Raw genomic sequence first — 20,962 nt, forward strand, 5'->3', positions numbered from 1 at the left:
CAAAACAATCTTGAAAAAGAACAATTAAGTTGGAGAGCTCACACTTCTCAACTTCAAAACTTTCTATGGAAACAGGAATCAAGACCACATAGTACTGGCATGAGGATAGATTTAAGAGACCAATGGAATAGAACTGAGTCCAGAAATAAAGTCAAGAGATTTTCCCCAAGGGTCCTAAGACCATCCAATGGGAAAAGAATAGTCTTTTCAACAAATGGTGCTGGAACAACTGGACATAGACCTGCAAAAGAATGGACTTGGATTCTTATCTTACACCATATACGAAAATTACATTTAGGATCCAAGGCCTAAATGTAAGAGCTAAAACAGCAGAACTCTGAGAAGAAGACACAGGGGTAAACCTTTGTGACCTTGGATTTGGCAATGGATTCTTAAAGCAATACAATAAAAAGTTACATAAACTGGACTTTGTAAAAATTCAAAACTTCAGTGATGCAAAGAACAATAGCAAGAAAGTGAAAAGAAAACCTACAGAATGGGAGAAAACATTTACACATCAAAAATCTATCTAGAATATAAAAATCTGATAAGGGCTGATATCTAGAATAGAGAACTCTTAAAACGCAATAAAAAGACAACTAGTTGAAAGATGGGCAAAGGACTTGAATAGACATGCTTCCAAAGAAGGTCTACAAATGGGCAAAGAGCATGTAAAAAGTTGCTCAACATCATTAGTCATCGGAGAAATGCAAATCAAAACCACGATGAGATACCACTTCACACAAAGCAGGATGACTATAACCAGAAAGTTACATAACAGAAAGTGTTTGTGAGGAGGCAGAGAAATCAAAACCTTGTGCTTTGGTGGGAGGAATGAAAGAAGGTACATTCCCTTCAGAAAACAGTCCGGCATTTCCTCAAATGGTTAAACAGTGTTCCCACGGGACCCAGCAATTCCACTCCTAGATGTATACCCATGAGAAAGGAAAACATATCCCCCCCAAAAAACTTGCCCAGGAATGTTTCCAGCTGCACTATTCACAAGAGCCACAAGGTGGGACAACCCCAGTGTCTGAGGCTGCCTGGACAAACAAGATGTGGTACACAATGCAATGGGCCATTATCCAGCCACGAAAAGGAATGAGAACCAATACAGTTACAACGAGGGACAAACCTTAACACCACCATGCTAAGTGCAAGAAGCCTTCGCACACACAAAATCACGTATTATATGAGTCCATTTACATGAAATGTTGAGAGCAGGCAAATATATGTGAAGAAAACCGATCACTGGTTGCTTAGGGCTGGGGTCTGGGGGAGTCTGAGGAGCGACAGCTGCAGGGTATGGGAGATGAAACTACAATCAAATTGACTGCAGTGATGGATGCACAGCCTTGGGAATATATTAAAAACCACTGACTTGTACCTTAAATGGTGGATTGTATAGTATGTGAATTATAGTTCAATAAAGCTGTGTCCAAAAATGGGGGGGGAGGGTGTCCTTATCTTTTTCTTAAAAAAAGAGTGCCAGGCACACAGTAAGCCCCACATGTTAGCATTCTCACTTTATGCCAGGGCTCAAAGGGGCTGCAAAACATCGCCACTTGACCCATTCGTTTTTCAGGTAGAATCGGAGGCTACGAGGCCTTGTCCCAACCCACAGAGATTTGGAGAAACTGGGTACCAGGCCCCACACTGCTGCCCCCAGTGGCAGCCAGCCTTGGAGGTGGCCTCCTACGATCCTCACCTCCCGGTAAGCAAGTCACTACAGAGCCCCCTCCCAACTGGAGTAAGATGTCACAGCAACGATGGTGTGCCACTGCCAAGACAACGTCATAAGAAACATCGCGTCTTGCCCTCTCTCGGACGCCTGGCTCTGCACAGGGTCAGCTGCCACGTCGTGAGAACACTCAAGCTGCCCGTGGTGAGACCCTGCCGATAGCGAGCACTAACTTGCCAGCCGCGTGCACCCTGGGAGTGGCTCCTCCAGCTCACGTCCGCCTTCAGACGTCTGTGGTGCCAACGGACACCTTGACTGCAACCTCACAGGGCACCCGGGACCAGAATCATTTAATAAGACTCTCCTGGGTCCCTGGCCCACAGAAACGGTATAAGAAAATAAATGTTCATTGCTGTTTTTAGCTGCTAAATTTTGGGGGTACTTTGTTACGCAGCAGTAGATACCAATACACCGGCCCCCCCACCTCAGCCCAGCTCCCTCCTAAAATGCAGTCAAAGCAGCCTCATCACAAGGCCAAGCTGAAAAACATCCCCAAACTTCACTGTCACCCAACTCTAACATTTACAGTTTACAAAACTTTTCCAAGATGAATTCTCTGAATGGCATCTGACCTGCTTGTCACATCGATGCCACATTGACTGCCTGAACCACGAGAAACTTCTTCCTAGAGAGCACAAGCTCCCGACTCAACCTTGCCTTTTTCTCCTCTGTCCCCACCCCAAACTGTGGCACTGGCCAGAGCTCAGTCACCCATTATCCCTCCCTTGGAATGGACTGGAAAGCTGGGGGTCATCCTTGACGTCCCCCCGTCCCGTCAGCCAGTTGTCCCGCCTATCCTCCTCCTGGGACATGTCCTACCTACCCGACACACCTCTCTCCATCTGCACACCCCGCGCCCCACCCGGGCAGCTGTCAAGGGTGCCTTCTGCCTCCTTCCACCCTTCCCGGACCTTTGCTACCCCGCACGGTGGTATCTTCCTAAAAAATGCCATCGTTCTCCGACTCAGCCTTCACTGACAGCTTCCCACTGCGTCCAGTGTAAAATCTAAACTCTGTGTAATGCTGTGTTAGTGTCTTACAGCTGCTGTGACAAAGTAACACAAATTTAGTGCCTTTAACCGGTACAGATTTATCATATCATCGTTCTGGAGGTCAGAAGCCCGGAATGAGCCAAACCAAAGGAGTCGGCAGAGCTGGTTCCCTCTGGAGGCTCCGGGGATACTGTGTCCTGGCCTCTTCCAGCGTCTAGAGGCTGCCCACATGCCTTGGCTCAGGTCCCCTCCCATCGTCAATGCCGACATCCTCCGAACTGACTCTTCTGCTTCCCTCTTCCACTTTTAAGGACCTTCCTGGTTACACAGCTGCCTCCAAGTTCGGCGAGTCAACAGCCTTAGTTCCTCCCAGCCATGTAACAACAGTCACAGTTTCCACCACGAGGACATGGACATCTTTGGGGACCGTTATTCAGCCAGTCACAGAGGCTTATTTCTGTTTTTGGTGTTGTCAGTATCCCCATGTGCTTTTTTTTTTTTTTTTTTCTTTTTTTACCTGCTCACTTTGCTCACATCCCTTGCAGCTGGGTTTCTGGCTGGGATTTTGAGTATGATTTTTTTTTTTTAAACCGAGGAGGAAAAGCAAGCGGGGAGAGGAAGGGAGTGGCTCAGCCCTCACTCGAGCTCTGTACCACTTCCTGAGCTGTGCTGACTGCTCTCGGTGGCCAGGAGACGGGTTCCCGGTCGGGCCAGGGAGAAGGTCTAGGGCAGGCGGGGAGGGCAAGGGCAGTGGAAGGGATCAGGGACAGCTGAGTGGGGCAAGAAAAAGATGCTGTGGACATGGGGCCTGCGAGGGAGAAAGGAACTGGGGGGTGGGGAAGGCGGGGTGTCTGAGCGCTGCAGCTGGGAGGGGAAGCAAAGCTGGACAGGGGAGGGGTTAGTCAGGGGAACAGGGCCCAGAACAGGGCACCGAGCAAGTGGGGAAAGCTGGGGGAGGGCGGGAGGAAGGGGCTTGCGGCTTGACCCAATTTCAACGTGGGCAGGGCTGGCGCTGCAACGCCACTGTCCTCCACATGCGCTGTGGGCCAGGCTCCAAGGTCACTGCTGTCCAGGAGCAGCAAACGGGGCCTGGCCACCTGTAGGGGTGCTGCAGGGCCAGGTCTAGAAGGCTTCCTGGCGTGGGAGCCCAGATCTGAGCGAGGGAGCGAGGTCAGCTGCAGAGTGCCAGGGAGAGGGGACAGAGTGAGCAAGGGCCGAGCTAAGGTTCTGCAGAGGTAGGGGGGCCACCAGGCTGGGACGGCTGGAGGGGCAGGAAGGGGCTGCGTCCCCGTCACACGAAGGGCAGCGAGCAGCCACTGAGGAGGTTTGCCACGTTTAAATTAAGATCTGCAAGGTTTTTGCAACGGCAAGATCTCAAATTTAAAACTTGTCCTAGTACCATAAAATTCTCAATGTTCTGGTTCTATTCTGAGCCTGGTCTTTGACCCACAATGCACAGAGTGTCACAGAAAGGGCAGATGTGACCTGCCGTCACAGAGAATGGTTTCACACACTTAAGGCACATTCTTACTCTCCTTACAGCTAACAGTATTGAGAAAGAAAGAGAAAGATCAGCCCCTATCAAAACTGCACCCTGGCTGGATTTAAAATGTGCTGCTTAAAAATGCAAATGACTCAAGAGCAGTCTTCCTTTTTTTTCTGCTGTTTGTCCTCAAAGCCAGCTGTTGTCAAGAAGGATTGTTTTGCAAATGCATGTTCCTGGTTTGTCTTTTTTTTTTTTTTCAACCTTTTTTTTTTGTCTTTATTTTTTTTTATGTTACATTCAAAAATATGTGGTCCCCATTTAGCCCCCACCTCCCTCACCCCACTCCTCCCACATCAACAACCTCTTTTATCATCGTGACACATTCACTGCTCCTGGTGAATACATTTTGGAGCACTGCTGCACCACATGGATAATGGCTTACATTGTAGCTTACTCTCTCCCCCAGTCCACCCAGTGGGCCATGGCAGGACATACATTATCCAACATCTGTCCCTGCAGTACCACCCAGGACAACTCCAAGTCCTGAAAATGGACCCACATCATATCTCTTCTTCCCTCTTCCTACCCTCAGCAGCTACCATGGCCACTTTCTCCACATCAATGCTACAATTTCTTCCTTTACTTAATTCAGGCTGACTGAGCCTGGATATGAGAGGAGACATACTATGAAGTGCAGGATGGTTCTAAACAAAGAATGGCTCGTTAGACATCCGTGTAGGTAAAAAGCCAATTTTAAATGACCTAAGTCTAGACTTGCACTCATGTTCAGACACAAATCCATAGACATTATGTGTTTTTTGCAAATTTAAATATACCCTGGATTTTTCAGGAATGCAACAATTTCTTTTTCAAAATATAGATAAGAAAAATGACCAACCTTTCTCTAAACAGTACTACTTTGATGTCTATACAGCTTTACTGAGATGCACAACAACACATATTTAAAGTGTGCGATTTGATGAGCCTTGGCATGAGCACATACCCCTGAAACACCTAGAAAATGAACATACCCATTGCCCCCAAAAGGTTTCTCCTGCCCCCGTCACCTCTCCCCCCGCCTCTCCACCTGCCTCACCTGTACCCCAAGCAACGTCTGATCTGATTTCTGTCACTAGAGATGAGCTTGCATTCTCTAGAACTCCATATCAGTAGAATCATCTAGCATGGTTTTTTTTATGTATATATGTGTCTCCACCCCAGGCATCTCCCTCATCTGCTCAGTTTTTGCTCGCTGTTTGCTCATTGTTTTTGCTCATTGCTCGTTGTCTGCTTGTTGTGTTGTTCATCTTCTTTAGGGGACACCAGAACCAAACCCGGGACCTCCCATATAGGAGGTGGGTGTTCAACTGCTTGAGCCACCTCTGCCCCCATGTTCTCTTTTTTTCTGGCTTATAGCTTAATTGAGATGCATCCAGGTGGGGTGCATCAATAGTGTATTCCTTGATTGTACACTTTGGATGGACTGTAAGCTTAATGAATGAATGAATGAATATGTTTATCAATAGAATTGATAAAAAATAGCTCATTCCTTTGTATTGCTGAGAAGGATTCCACTGCACCGATACACCACAATTGGTGCATCTGTTCATTTGTGAGTGGCCAGCTGGGTTTGTTGTTCCCACTCTGGACTACCACAAATAAAGCTGTTCTGAACATTCACCTGCAAGTCTTATACGAACATTCACATTCATTCCTCTTGGGTAGGTACCTAGGAGCGGAATGGCTGATCAGATGGCAGGTGAATGTACGTTTAACATCTTAAGAACTGCTCAAGCGTTTCCCAGAGCCGCTGTACCATTTTACATTCATGCCAGCAGGAACCACAGACCAGTCCGAGAGAGGCCAAAATGGCCTGAACCCATGGATGACTATACATTCAAGAGAAATTTCCATTCCATCTTGTTCAACTCCAAACCGAGTCACGTAAACAAATGAAGCAGTGGATTTTGAAATCCCAAGGTGTGGGGCGTGGCACTCGGATCTGACTTCTGAGATGAGCCACTTGCTCAGGCTCTGGGAGAAGAGCTGGAAGGGGCCGGGACCCAAGGCCAAGAAGCCACGTGGGACCTCACTGGCCAGACCTCCGTCTCCGTGTCCCCCACGGGCCCACGGCCAGCACAGACCAATGGCAGAGCCCCAGGAGTGAGCGGCCACACCAGGAAATGTCAGCCTAGAACAGGAGCCTCTCCCTTCCCAGAGTTACAGGGGCCAGATCTGCCTTGTGCCTCGGGGAGTAGTGAGTGACCCATCGCACCGGTGTCCCAGGGCAGTGCAACCCCAAGCCCAGAATCCCTAAAGACCAAGGTGGCAATGGGTCAGGCCACCTGGGGGTGGCAGGCGCCCCACTTTCTAGCCCAATAGGTAGTTCTCGCCAAATCCTGAGCAGGAGGCAAGTGCCAGCCGGGGCTCACGCCCAAACGAACCAACACAATTTGTGCAGCTGATATTGGCCCAGCTTATCAGATGACATTTATCTCACAGAATTCTCGGAAAACCCTGAGGTCAAACATGATGACAACGGAGGCTCCAAGACATCAAGGGACTTGCCCACAGTCAGGCAGCCCGGCCCTCTTGCCCCTATGAACTGTCCCCACCAGGGCAGTCAAATGGTTGTGAGAATACAGAACTCAGGTCCCACCACTGCCCTGCATTAAGTGCCCCCACTCTCACCGCACCTAGAATCGAATCTAACTCCTTACCATGGCCTGCAGACCCTGCAAATACTTCTCTTACTTTATCTCCCCCATCCTCCCTCTCACTTCCTCCAAAGCCTCACCAGTCCCCTTTCTGCTCCCACAGCATGCTGACCTTATCCCTACCTCAGGACCTTTGCACTGGCAAGTTCCTCTAATTGGAAAGAGCCATTTCCCCAGACACGCACCCGGCTCACTCCAGTCCTCTATGTGGGTCTCTGCTCAAACGCCACCTTCTCAGCGAGGCCTTCCCTGACCATGGTCTATAAAACAGCTCCCTCGGTCACTCTCCTCCTCGCTTCCTAATTGTAATCTCATCATAGCACTTACCGCTAATGCATGCTTGACCCACCCAGTGCCCTGTCTGTCTCCCACGCAGTAGAATGTAAATGGTCCCCATCTGTTTTGTTCCACTCTCCAAACACCCAGGACACAAAGAGCGCATGGCACATGAGAAGTCAATCCAGAGCCGCTGAACGAACTCAGGAAGGGACAGGCCTGTGAGCTGCTGAACGAACCCAGGAAGGGACAGGCGCGTGGTGGAGCTTCCCAGTTTAAACCCTGCCCTCTTTCCAAGTGGTGGCGTTGCCAGGTCTCTTGCGCAAAGGCCACCTGCATCGGCTCACCAAGGAACCTCCAGGAAACCCAAGGGTGGGCCTCACCTGCTTCCCTGTGCCGTGCCACCGCCATGGGAAGAAGGGTGGGCCCCAGGCGCCAGGCCGGCCTGGGTGACGACCAACGGTGAGAGCCAGGTGAGACGTCACCTTCTCATCGTGGAGGGACCCCTCCTGCCTGCCAAGGGCCTCCCCCTGGGCCACGCACCCCAGCTGCCAGAACCGTGTGCACGGCACTCAACCGCAGGGGCCCAGGCTCTCCCTGCCATCCGTGGACAGAATTCTCCAGCCCATGGCTGCCCCCGGGGGACCCCCAGCTTAGGGTCACGAGGTCCTCAGCCGATGTCCTCGTGGCCAGCAGCAACACGGCGCCCCAGATTCCCACCTGCTGCCCCTGCTTGACTTATGACCTGCAATCTGGAATGGGGTGAGGAATCAGATCTCAAGCCCGGGGCACTCGTCCCATAAAGCCGACCGGTCCACGGGGCCTGACATACCAGGCCAGCCCCATCACCACCCAGCTCTGCAGGGTGATTGCAGCCCACCCCCAATGAGCGGTAAGAAGGGCAGGAGCTACTACTCTCTGCGCTGCCCCTGCTCCCGCCATCTGCCGCCCCCAAGCCGGCGTGACTTCACGTGCTAGGTTCTCTGGAACCTGGGTGCATCTCAAGTCAACGGCACGTCCTAGCCTAACTGGCGGCTCTCTCTCTTTCCTCTCTCTTTCTGGTTGCACAGCTTGCAACTAGAGACTTCGATTTGATGAAATACGGCATGTGCTAGGGAGGACCTGGCCTAACTCTCAAAACACCTGCCGAGAGAGGTCCCATGCGGTTAGCGGCTTGCGGGCCGCACAGCCCCGCTTCTGACTGGTGTTTCTTCAGCTGAACACCTGCGGAGGTGGGTGGCTGCTGGGTCAGACACACGTTCCCAGAAGGAGCAGGACCCCTCGGGCTGCCAGGTGCTTGGCAGAGGTGTGGAAACAAGGCTGCCTCGAGAACACACCGTGCCTGGGCACCCGCTCACGCGTGTGTGCCAACAGAATCCACCGCTCACCTGGGACGGTTTTCTCTCTTTTCTTTTCGGCCTAGTGCATTGAGTCAAATTGCCTCAATGGCAGGGGAGACGTCAGCCCACTTGGAGGGGAGCCACCTATGCTGGAGGAGGAAGCTCCTTGCCTGGGACCACGTGGCTCCTGCAGGGCTGCCGGGGCACACGCCCGATTCCGACCCTCCCACCGCCTAGGCCAGGCGTGGGCAGGGGGCTGGGTCACCCCAGAGAGGGTCTGGCTTCCTCCGCGGCAAGAGGACTCACACTTACTTCCTAGACCTGGCACATTCCTTCTTCCAGTTCTTGACCAAAACAGGCACGACTTCTTCCGAAGTGTCCTCCCTGTTCAGGGACCAGAGATCTGTGCTCTCCAGGGGCTGGCGGTAGCCCCGGACCACCAACCTGGGACAGGACACAAGGTGGAGGGAGGCAGTGAAAGTCTGGGAGAGGGAGGAGGAGAAGGGGGAGGAGGAGGAGGGGGAGGGGGGAGGGGGAGGGGAGGGAGGGGAGGGGGAGCACAGCACTCGAGCCGCACGCCAGCCAACACTGGTCCACCCACCGCAACCAAACGCGGCGGTACAGCTGGGAAAAGCAGAAGGTGGATGGAGGTCCGGTCATATTAAATAATTACTGCTAATTTTGTTAGCAAGAAAATGTCCTTAATTTTTTGGAGATGCCCACAGAATATTTTGGAGGGAATACCCAGATGGCTCTATTTCAAGATGCTTTTCAAAAAGTGAAACAAATACGGCAAAGCGTCAGCCAGTCGTCAAATCTAGGCGATGGGTTTTTTGAGGTTCATTATACTCATCTCTGCATGTTTGAAAACTTGCCTAATACAAAGCAGACCTGGAGATAAGGAGAGCCGACTGGTGGTTGTCAGGCTGGGGGAAGAGAGAATGGGGAGCGATTGCTTCATGGTAGAAGGTTTCCTTTTGGGGTGATGTTTTTAGAACCAGATAAAGGTGGAGGTGGCACAACACTGTCAAAGAATTGTCACTCAATTGCTCGTTTTATGTGAATTTCACCCCAGTCCAAAAAAAGATTTTGTGAAAGAACCCTAATATTTTAATTTATTGTGAAATAATTTCCAGCTTACAGAAATATCACGTGAGTTGCACAGAGAACTTCCGTATAGCTGTCACTTAGATTAACCATTGCTAAGACTTGGCCACATTTGCTTTATCGTTCTCTCGCACTACACACGCCCCAGCCCCCCCCCCACACACACATGCACAAACACGGGTTTTTTTCCTGACTCACTGAAGAGTAAATTGCAGGTTCTGTTCCCCTTTACCCCTAAACACTTGGCCGTGGGCCCCCACCCCCACCCACAAGGGCGTGCTCTTACATAACCAGAGCACAATTATCCAAATCAGGACTCTCAGCAGGAAGCGCTGCTGGCCGCTGTTATCTCATCTGCAGCCCAAGTTCAAGAAACACCCATGCTGATCTTTAATAGTTACATGAAAAATAATTAAACATTTTAAAAAATGAATTTCTTAAAATGTTTAATTGAAAAAAAAGATGTTTGTATAGAATTTATAAAAACCCAGAATGAGGAAAAAAAGATTCAGATCATGCATGCCCAGGACGATGATGACAATGTACAAAGAGGGATGAGGAAAAAAAAAAAGACCAGAAGGAGGCGTGCCCAAATGTGGACAGCGGCTGGCTCTGGGTTTTCTGTTGTTGTTAATCTATGAATGTTTCTTTACCCACCTTTCCTGTGATGGGAGGGGGTGAAAAATAGTGCCAATAACAGTGATGATGCCTAACATACAAAAGGACACAGATCCAGAACTAGCCGGGAGCAGGGCGGCTCCGGGCCAAGCCTCTGCAGGGGTGCAGGCCCTCTGTGGTCCACGTGCCTGGCAGGCTGCGTCCACGCTCCCGGGAAAGGGCCCCTGGGAAAGGGCCAGGGAGACTCGGGACAGCGCGCTGCCAGGGGAGCAAAGGGCCCAAGCCCTCGCGCCTCACCCACTGCCCACCCCGAGGTCCCAGGAGCCAGGCCTTACCCTGTGATCCACCAGAAGGTAATCCTAGAAAGGAAGGAGGCACTGGATTCCGGGCAAGGGTTCTAGAGAAAACACAGGGTGGGGAGGAGAAAGGAAGATTAAGCTTTTCACCCGCACCAGAGCTCAGTGAGGAGCGGGCAGCAGCCCACACCTCCTCCAAAAGGCCCGCCAGCCCCCTCTCCACTGATCGGCACCCCAAATGGACTTTTCTCCCGAGCGCCAGCAGCCTTGAAAGGAACACACAGCAATTCCTCCAGTCACCCAAAAATATTTCCTGAGGACCTACTATGTGCAAGGCATGAGACCATGAGCCACCAACCACCTGATCTTACATCCTCACAGGAACCCCATATGCATGCTGTTACTATGAGCCCCACTTTACTCATTCATTCAACAAATAACCCCTGAGGACCTACTATGTGCCAGACACAGGATAATGCACTACCTACTCGCTTTATCTTACATCCCCACAGCAACCCTATGTGCATGGTGTTACTATCAGTCCCACTTCATTCATTCAACACTTGCTTATTGAGCACCTACTATGTGACAGACACCACGCCTACAGATCAGGACCCCTGCCTTCAGGAAGCCTGTGGCCGACCAGGGTAATTCCAACAGCACTCGCTAACGTTCTAACTTAATCCTCGTAATTATCTGATGTGTAGGTAACGGTATTATGCCTCATTCTGCACTCAAAGAACCTAAAGAACAGAGAGGTGAAATGACTTGCCCGAGACCTCACAGCTAGGAAGCGGGGAGACGGGATGCAAGGCCCCAAGAGTCAGGTTCCAGAGACAGCTGTTAAAATCCAACGATCACATGACTAAATGCGCAACTGCAACTGGGATATGGGCCGTGAGGTAGGCAAATATCCCCAATGAGACCACGTAAGGGCATGGGGGCTGATTAGTTTAAGGTGGGGGGAGCAGGTCAAGGAAGGCTTCCGAAGTTCAAGCTGGCTTCTGAAGGGTGAGCAGAGGATAACTAGGTGAAAGGAGGGCTAAGGTGCTCCCAGCAGGGGAAGTGGTAATGCATGTTCAAAGGCCCTGTGGTAGAAGGAAGCATGTCCTACTTCAGGAAACAAGAGGGGGTCTGAACGGTCGTCACTGGAAGCCATGTGCGGTCTACCCTGGAGGCCACATCAGGAATTTTGAGCTTCATCCTAAAAGCAATGGAAGGTCAGTGACAGATTCCAAGAAGCAAGCTTCAAAGAACCTCTTTCCCAGGGACCCAAAGATGAACCTCAACTCAACACAGAAACAAGAAAGGGGATACCAGCACGGAGCTCCTGGGAGTACATGCAAAGGATGGCTTTCAATGCCAAGAAACCCAAGTGTAAATTCTGAAATGCAAGCTTTAGTAAAGCAGAGGGGAGGGGGACACCATACAGCCAGGAGATGTTAGGCAAGGAGGCCACCGAACGTTGTAGCATTTTGCAGAGATGAGGCCCCAGTAAGACAGCATACTCTAGCCAGGTGGTTTTCTATCCAGACTGGGAGGGCTTTAAAAAAACACCATATCCCGGACCCCACCCACCACTAGTTTGGGATGGGTCCTGGCTATGAGTTTCTGTCTTGGTTTCTAACTCCCAGATTCTCCCTGGTGAAGTGGCTGGGACAGGAAATGCACATGCACGAGATAAACCTAGAACATCTTGTCACAGCTCACAAAAGGAAACTGAGGATGAATAGGATCACTGAAAATCAACTCAGCAACTAGAAGTGGTTCCTGTTGGCCAAAAATGCGACAATATAAGCATCAATAAAAAGAAGCACAACGGACTGAAACATACCACATATGTTTAAATACACAAGTTCATGCTGATAACGAAAAAAAAATAGAAAAAGGGAAAGAAGCCGGCATGCTCCCGCCTTTCCTGGGTGACCAAAGAGATGAGGAAAAGCATCTTTCCATAAAAGCATTGCAGCTACGAAATAAAAAAGGTCTGCTATAATGCAAGAATGAAGGACATGAGATGTCTGATGATATTAAGGAAATATTAATGTTTTCAGGCAAGATAATGGTATTGTACTTATAGTTTTTTAAATCCTTATCTTTCACATTTGAAAGCCCTCTTCTGGATTAGGGAAAGTTGAGAGAAGGGTACAGAGGAACTCTTCTATTTTGCAACTAATGACTCCAACTATTTCAAAATAAACCAAAAAATCCTTATCTTTCAGAGATGCATACTGACCTGTTTGCATATGCAATGCAGGGGGAAGGGCACGTGGCGTTTCTTTAAACTACATTGTCTAATGTGTTTAAAAGTTTCTCTTATAAAAAGCTAAATAGAAAGGCTCCCCAGTGATTCCCTGAGAATACCCAGACTCTAGCGTGGGACCGCGAGGGATGAGGTTCCCAAATCTGGCTGCCCACGGGATCACCTGGGGAACTTGTTATTAAAAGGCGGTACCCAGGGCCCACCCCAGACCATCTAAATCAGAATCTCTGAAGGTGAAGACCTGGCACTGGCATATTTTGCATCAGTTGCAGCGGTGCACACACCTGCATTCCAGAACAACCTGACTCAAGATTGTGCAAGCAGACCGCCTAGGGCTCAAATCCCGGCTCTGAAAGACCCTGGCCAAGTCACTTCACCTCAGCGCCTCGGGTTTTCTCGTCTGGAAAACAAGCGTGATTCCACATGCTCAGCCTATCACACAGGACTGACGGAGGGACAAGAGAAATGAGCTCCACGGGATGTGTCAACTGGAGGTTTCCACCATTATCAGTGGGGGAGGAGATGGGCTCTGTTTTGCAGGCTGGGTGGAAGGTGGTGAATTGCAGGCTGGTTTTTCTTCCAGATCAGCCCACGCCTCCCAGCCCACAAGCCTGCCTGCTCCCACCCTCTGCAGGGAGTTTATCAGGGAATTGCCAATCCACTTCAACCACTGCCCAAGTTCGGGGGCTGCAGCGGTGAAAGCCTGGGGCACCGCAGAGCAGGGAGCAGGAGGGTCTGTGCAGCTGGCTGGCGGTGACTCACTTGTTTCTTCTGCAAACACTTCGGGAGGACCTGCCTGCATGCCAGGACGCTGGCTGGGTGACAGGGACAGTGCTGTGAACAAGACAGTGAGGCCCCACCCGTGGCTTCCCACCTGGGAGGGAGATGGGCAGTAAACAAACGAGGTGCAAATAAAGGCAAGACTTAGGAACAGTGAGCACTGCATCAAAGGAAAAACAGGGTGCAAGAGAGAACGAGGCAGGCAGGAGGCAAAGCGGCAGCTTACGTGGGAGGCAGAACATGGTGGTTTGAATCCCAGCTCTGCCCTTTACTAGCCGCGGGGCCTTGGGCACCGTCCTTGGTGGTGATGAGACTAAATGAGCTAACACGTTCAACATTTAGAAGAGGGCCTCGCATAGGCTAAGTGCTCAAGACACGGTCTTGTCATTAATACTAAATAATAGCAAAAAGAGTAACAACAGCTTTCATTTCTTACAGATCCATGCATGACACAGAAGCACTGTCCCAGATGCTTTAAATCAGGGGTGGGCAAAAGGACAGCTCACAGGTTGCCTGCTTGCTTTTGTAAATAAAGTTTTATTGGAACACAGCCATGCCCACGTTTGCCCATGTATATCCTCCTCGTGGCCGCTTTCTCACTGTCAAGGCAGTATTGAGTGACGGCGACAGAACACTGGGCCTGCACAGCCTAAAGTATTTACAGAACACGTCACTGAAACTGCTCGCCTACCTCTACTTTATATCAAACTTCACAGTAGCCTAAAACACAGGGACTAATTAAAGGGAGGATCCTGTTGTGGAAGCAGAGAGATTCAATAATCGTGTATGGAAGGCCAGGGCTCAGTAATAATTTTGGGGAGAAAAAATTTATTTACAACTGGCCGGGCTCGGGAACTTCTCTGTTTAAAAAAATAGGATTTTTGGGTTCTTTTTATACAGAGGATATAAGAGTGAAGAGTTAAATGGTGCTTTGTTTGAGTGCTAGGTAAGCATTCCAGGTAAGCTTGAATTAACACACTTAGTTTGCATCCTCCCTGAGTATTCAAAGTTTACAGAGCCTGTATCGCTGAGCTGGCTTTCGGGAACTGGAGGGGCTGGCAGGATTATGAAAAGTGGGGCTGCAGTTCTTATTGTTTGACACACACTCAGCCCAGGTTATTCACCCACAGCCCATATCACTACCAGGGCTCAAAGGCAGGTCTTCTGACTCCAAATCCAGCCTTCTGCCAGCTCTGGCATCCACCTGAAGTGCAGCTGTGCAAGTGGCACCTTGCACAAAGATGCCCACGGGAAGGGCCAAGCAGGGGCTGAAATGCCACCATGCCCACCTCCACTAGGCCCCTGAGCCCCCCGTCATTCATTTACCCCAGGTAGGCAGACCTGCCTCTGCACCGGAGGGGCTGGGGGTAGAAGGGGGTGGTGCCTTAAGACATAAACATACACAAGGGCCTCATAAATCCTGGGTTAATTCTTTCAAATTGGGCTCCAGCTAGGGGTAAGCAGGCGGCAATCTGTCAACTGCATAATTTAAGAACCATTCATTCCCTCAAGACCCAACTGTCCCTCAGGGAATCTTACTCTGGGACAGAGGAAATGATGCCCCAGAGGAAAAGGATTAGCCCTTGCTCTGGTTTGTAAAATGAACCCCATCCCCACCCCATCCCACCCCCCCGCAAGAAAATTCACCCTGCAAATGTTCCTAAGGTGGACTTGTTACTGCAAGTACATTTCAGGTTCTAATTTGCAAGAGTTTTGTCAAATTCTTCTCTCCAAACCGTCTCCCTGCCCTTCCTCCAGAAGCTGATTTTCAGATGCCCCTCCCCTTCATTAGAAAAATCCAGTCCCTCTCTGATTAGAGGGGCTTATTTGGTAACAAAGACCCCTGGAGTGCTGAAGTAGCCAAAGAATGACTTTTTAAAGGGGGGTGGGGAGAGTCCCTGGATGATGACCCAGGACACATTCTATTTTAACTGATAGCAGGCAAAACCAATGATGTAATTCATTAAGCATCAAAGGCGCAGAGCTGCCCGCAGCTGGGGGCTGCCCAGCCTGTGACTGAAACAGGGCAACGCCTGTTCCAGATGGGATGAAGGAGGCTGATTAACTTGTCCCCCCATTGATGGAGAAGTGAAAAGGATTCAGACAACCCCTGGTCGAAGGCAGAGGGAGGGGAAGTCTGACATGCAAACAGAGCTTGGGGCTTTGGCACTAGCATTTGGCTGGAGCCAGAAGTGGCCAGAAGGCACGTGCTTTAAACCAACTTGGAGCAATGGCCCCAGGCAGCCGTTCTTTTGGAACTGCCCATTTCCTTGTGGGACAGTTTGGGAACCTGGCCTTCCATCTTTAAGCACTCTGGCCTGTTTTTCAGAAATTCTCTGGGTCTCTCCTTCCCCACCTCTCCCTGGTTTTGATTCTGCTTTTTGTTCTAATCAGCTTTCTGCCAGTAACCCCACTCTGCCTCGCCTAAATACCCAACAGTGAGGGAGAAGGGAAGCTGCAATGTAGCTTAGGGTGGTGCTTCTCAAAGTGTGGCCCCTCTCATTGTCGGCATCACCTGGCAGCTTGTTAGAGATGCCTGGGAAATGCTGGGGAGTGGGTCCAGTGATCTGGGTTTTAACAAGTCCTCCCAGTGACGTGGTCTCAAGAGGGAGGCTCCAGATCCAGCCTTGTGAACTGAGGCAAGCTCCTTCACCTCTCTGACCCTCGGTGTCCTCGTCTATAACCTGGGGATACCGACAGACTTGCTTCATAGGGTTGCCGTGAGGAGTAAATACAGTAAGAGAAATAAATAAATCTTTTTTAAAAAAAGAGAGAAATAGTGCATTGAGCTCCTATCATTATTAGTGGCTATTATCCCACAGTAAGAGATTTGTTGGTACAAGGTAAACCCTGGTGATTCATCTGCTCTACCACTGACCCACTGTGTAAATCACCTCCCTGCCCAGGGACTCAGTTTCCTCATGGGTAAAATGAGGAGATTGGACTGGACACTCTCCTGTAAGAAACTGCCCATTCTCCATCAACCTGTCCCTTCTCCTCTGCTGGTTTTTGACATTCCAGGGCACACGGCATCAAAGTCACTGTCCTGGCTCTGCCTTCCTCCCGACTGGCCAGGACGCCTGCAATGGCTTCCTAAGTGTCACCCCTGCCTCCTGTGTCCAAGGGATCCTGGTCAGAGCGTGGCACTCCCAGCTGAAAAAGTGGTCATTGGCTCTCGGCAGTGGGGTGAAAATTCCAAACACAATGCTCAGCTCCCTGGCTTATCCATCTCCTCTCACTCAGCCCTGGGCCCCCCAGCCCAGCAAGCAGAACTCCATGTGGGCCCCCAAATGCACACTGGGCCTTTGAACTTGCCTGACACTTGGCCAGAAGCAACCCCGCTCCATGCCAGTGCCCGCCAGACCTCTCGTGCCCTGAGCCAGTGCCCGCCAGCACCTCTTGTGCCCCGAGCTCGGTCCAGGAGCCCAGGCGGAGTTCCAGCCGCTCCTCAGCAACCCCCAGCCCCTGCCGTCTGTCCTGAGGCCATCGGTCTCTTGCCTGCTGCCCGTTCCTCCACTGCTCAGGGGCAGTGGCCAAATCTCATTCCTTCCTGGGTCCCCAGAACCCAGCTCAGGCGGGGCACAAGGGAGAATTACTAAATGACCGGAAGCATGAAGGAGAAAGGAATTTCCAGGGCTTTCAAAACCAGGCTAAGAACAGCAGTGGCCGCTGGCAGGACAGGGTGGAGACTGGCAGGGCAGGGGCAGGAGGGAACTTTCTGGGGCCCTACCTAGCAGCCTATCTTGGGAGGGGCTTGGGTTACACAAATGTATTCATTTGCCAGAACTAACCATATAGTAACTTAAGAGCTGTGAATTTCATTGTGTGTAAATGTACTCCCAAAGCACTGCAAACAAATCCTGAGCTCTAGATAATATTTGTGTGCTGAAGTGTTTGGGTAAAGGATACTGATGTGATTCAAACGACATTTCTGACACCAAAAAAATTAGCTGGCTGGCTGGTTGGCTAGGTGATAAAGCATGTTTAACAAAATGTTGGTTGTAGTATCTAGGTAGTGGGTATAAAGGTATTTACTGTACAATTACTTCAACTTTTCTGGAGCTTTGAAAATGATCATAAAATGTTGGGGGGGGAAATTGCATATTTTACGGGCAGTACTAAAAATACCTCTGATTCCAAATTGAGTAGCTTTTGCTGAGTGTTCCAAACGGGGTCTGATTCAGCAGGCCTTTCTAATAAGCTCCCATGGGGAGCTGATACGGCTGGTCCGGGAGCCACGCTTGGAGGCGTGAGGCTCTAAATGCCCGCTTGACCCTGATACTCCCACCTGCAAATAGAAACCCCGGGCCCCGCGCTAAGCCACAGCCTGGTGACCAGCGGGATAAGAAGAGGCAGGTGCCTGGGGGACCCTGCGAGGCTCAGGCAGCTGAGGCCCAGGGAGCCCAGGCAGCCCCAGGGTAGGGAGGGCAGACAGGAGCTGGCCCCACCAAAGACCGGGCCGGAATAGCATCTGAGTCAGGGTGTGGGAGCAGGGCCAGCTGGCGAGGACGCCCGCCTCGGTGACTCAGCACCAGGGCCCGGAGGGGCAGCCCCCGCAGCCGCCTGCCCCGGGCCAACCCGCCTAGCTGACCAGGCTCTGAGGACAGGCACGTGTGCGCCCACGGCTGCTGGGAGGCTCGCTCCACCTCTCGAGCGCCACGGAGGGTGACAGAGGGAAGCCAAGAAGAGGCGCATCGCGGCGTCCTCCCCATGCCCCAGGCCTGGGACGGGAGGGGCACAGCAGGCGACGACTAGCACCCCCACCCTGTTTCCCAAGGGTGCACCTGGAGACACTGGCCCCGAGTTACAAACCTGGCGGGTTCTCACAGGGCCCTCGCGTGGCCTGGTTCCTTCCTTCCCAGCCTGCCTCTCAGCTGTACCCGTGCAGGTGTCTGTCGACCTGCTCCGTGACGTCTCCCCAGCTTCACCCCAAGCTTCCAGGGGGCACACGACAGCCAGGACCACAGGACCAAAGCCCACCCGCTTCCCTAGTGTGACCCGGCCACGCCGCCCTCGAGAGGCGGGCTCGCTCTGCGCGCCCTCCCCTTGCACCTGCAGACCTGGTGACGGCCTTGAGCACTAGAATAGGCAGGAGGGACACTGTGTGACTTCCAGGCCCAGATCATAAAAGCAGGTGCGGCTCCAGCCTGCCGCTCTCCCTTGGAACACACAGGCTTAGAACCCAGTGGCCATGCTGGGAGGAAGCCCGGGCCACCGGGGAAGTCACGTGTAGCCGCCAGCCCCGGCTGCAGGTCCAGTCGGCGGCCAGCCCCAGCCAGGCACCGGTGAGGCAGCCGCTGAGATGACGCAAGCCCCAGCCCACGTCTAACTGCACCTGCAGAGACCCCGAGTGAGCCCCGAGCCGCTGCGCCCAGTTAGCACCCAGGACGGCGAAACATCCCCAAAACTGGGATTGTTTGATTACAATAAACTCGGTGGCTTGCTATGGAGGGATAGACGACTGGAGCAAGGCATGAACCGTACGTCCCCAGCACTGAACACAGTACACAAAAGGTGCTTAATAAATGCTGATTGAAGGAATAAAGAGACCCACTTGGGACTAAAGCCCAAGACCTGCCTGACTCTGAGATGCGGCTCCTCCTCCATCACACCCCTTGGACTGAGTTCCGATCCGACCACCAACCTCTCAGAACTGCAATTCCTTTACACCTGCAGAAGAAAGCAAAGCCAGCTCCCTCCCTAGGCTGAGGCAGGTCACACCTCACACTGCTCCCAATCGCCTGGGGATGCTGTGAAAATGCAGGTTCTGGTTCAGGAGGTCTGGGGCGGAGCCTGAGGTCCTGAATCTCTCACAAGCCCGGGGCAAAGCTGAGAGGTTGATCCTGGAACCGAGATCACAAGCTCCCTGTGCCCGCCAGGCCACCGCGGATGCTCATCTCTGTGCCTTCCCCTCCTCCTTCCTGCTGACGCCAGGAGAGGGTCAAGGCACGGAGGGGGCTGACTCTGACTCCCTGGCAGCTGAGGGCAGACCTCGGCCTTAAAGGAGGCTCATACACCAAGCACCTGCCCCAGATGACGAGGCGCCCTGGGACCACGCCGCATTAGTCAGGGTTCTCTAGGAAACAGAATCAACAGGAGGTATCTGTCGACAGCATGCGATTCTGCAAGAGTCTCTCACGCAGCCGTGGGGATGCATAAGTCCAGGTTCTGCAGGAAGACCTCAACCAGGGGCTGCAATCAAAGTCCAGTGAAGGTTCTGGGAGATGCTGGCTGTCCAAAGACGAGCTGGGAAAATTCTCTCTCATTGCTGGAATCACTTCCCCTTTTAAGGGATTCAACTGATTGGGTTAAGCATCGCTCACTGCTGATGGCAATCTCCCTGCTTGATGCAATTATAACCAGCTATCTATGATTTACCACTGCGGTAAAGTCAATGGTGACTAAAGTCCACAAAGCCCTTGTATTACAACTACAACACAACAATAACAATAATGAGTTACCATTATGAGCCTCGAAGGGCCAGGCCTGTTTCGGCACAGAGGTGACAGTGGTGTACCTTGCCTTATGGTCCTCAAAACCTAACATAAAGCTGTTATTTAGCCAAGACCCTGCTCCCTAGTAGATTACAGTCCAAAAAAGGCCACATGATCCTGCTTGGCCAGCAGAAGTGGCGGAGCAGGGATTCAAACTCGGGATTAGCTGCTCTGCAATTCCGTTTCCTCATCTGTAAACTGGGAAACGACAGTAGCAACCTCACCAGGGCTGGCCCTGAAGAGCTCAGCTCAGTGCCCGGTACACAGCAGGTGCATAATAAACACCCATTCCCTTTCCTTACCTTTCAAGGGAAGAAAGAAGGACTGAACAGTGGAAAAGAGACAACCATGGAAGGAAAAACATAAGCAGAGCTAAAGGAATGTTCTAGACCAGGAGTCAACAAACTGATTCTCTAACGGGCCAAGTAAGCAAATGCTTTAGGCTCTACAAGCCAGATGGTCTCCATTTGATGATTCAACTCTGCCACTGTTCCACAAGCCACCACCAACAATACAGATGCAACTGGGCTTGGCTGTGGGTCAACAAAACTTTACTAAAAAAGACACAGGCCAGATTGAACCCGTGGGCTGCGGTTTGCCAATTCCTGGTCAAGACTCCAGATTGTAAAGAGGCAAGCGGCAAACCCGCCACATGACTGGAAAGGAACCCAGAGGTCGGCATGGGCTAGGGAGGTGGAGCCTGCCAGCAGCCGGAGGCATCCTCCCTACCCTGCGGACTGCCTCACCGAGCCTCGTGCACCAGAGGCCAAGAGCTGTGTTTTCTATGGGGGAGCAGGGTGGCCGAGGAGATGCAGGGGAGACCAAGACAGAGACCAAGGGACCGGTCCAGGA

The 20,962-nt window shown here is 51.5% G+C and overlaps 1 protein-coding gene across 4 annotated transcripts in view; it reads right to left on the bottom strand.

Moving 5' to 3' along the window:
* ABCC1 (ATP binding cassette subfamily C member 1 (ABCC1 blood group)) overlaps window positions 1-20,962 on the bottom strand; it is a 135,497-nt gene that overhangs the window by 70,469 nt on the left and 44,066 nt on the right. For all 4 annotated transcript variants that reach the window (XM_058286383.2, XM_058286381.2, XM_058286382.1 and 1 more), the window contains exons 6-7: window positions 10,613-10,674; window positions 8,865-8,996 (exon numbers count right to left, since the gene is read on the bottom strand). In XM_058286383.2, the coding sequence (XP_058142366.1) occupies window positions 8,865-8,996; window positions 10,613-10,674 (194 nt within the window). The remainder of the gene's footprint in view (window positions 1-8,864; window positions 8,997-10,612; window positions 10,675-20,962) is intronic.

Source organism: Dasypus novemcinctus, chromosome 23, assembly GCF_030445035.2.
Source record: "Dasypus novemcinctus isolate mDasNov1 chromosome 23, mDasNov1.1.hap2, whole genome shotgun sequence".
NCBI classification, from domain to species: Eukaryota; Metazoa; Chordata; class Mammalia; order Cingulata; family Dasypodidae; genus Dasypus; species Dasypus novemcinctus.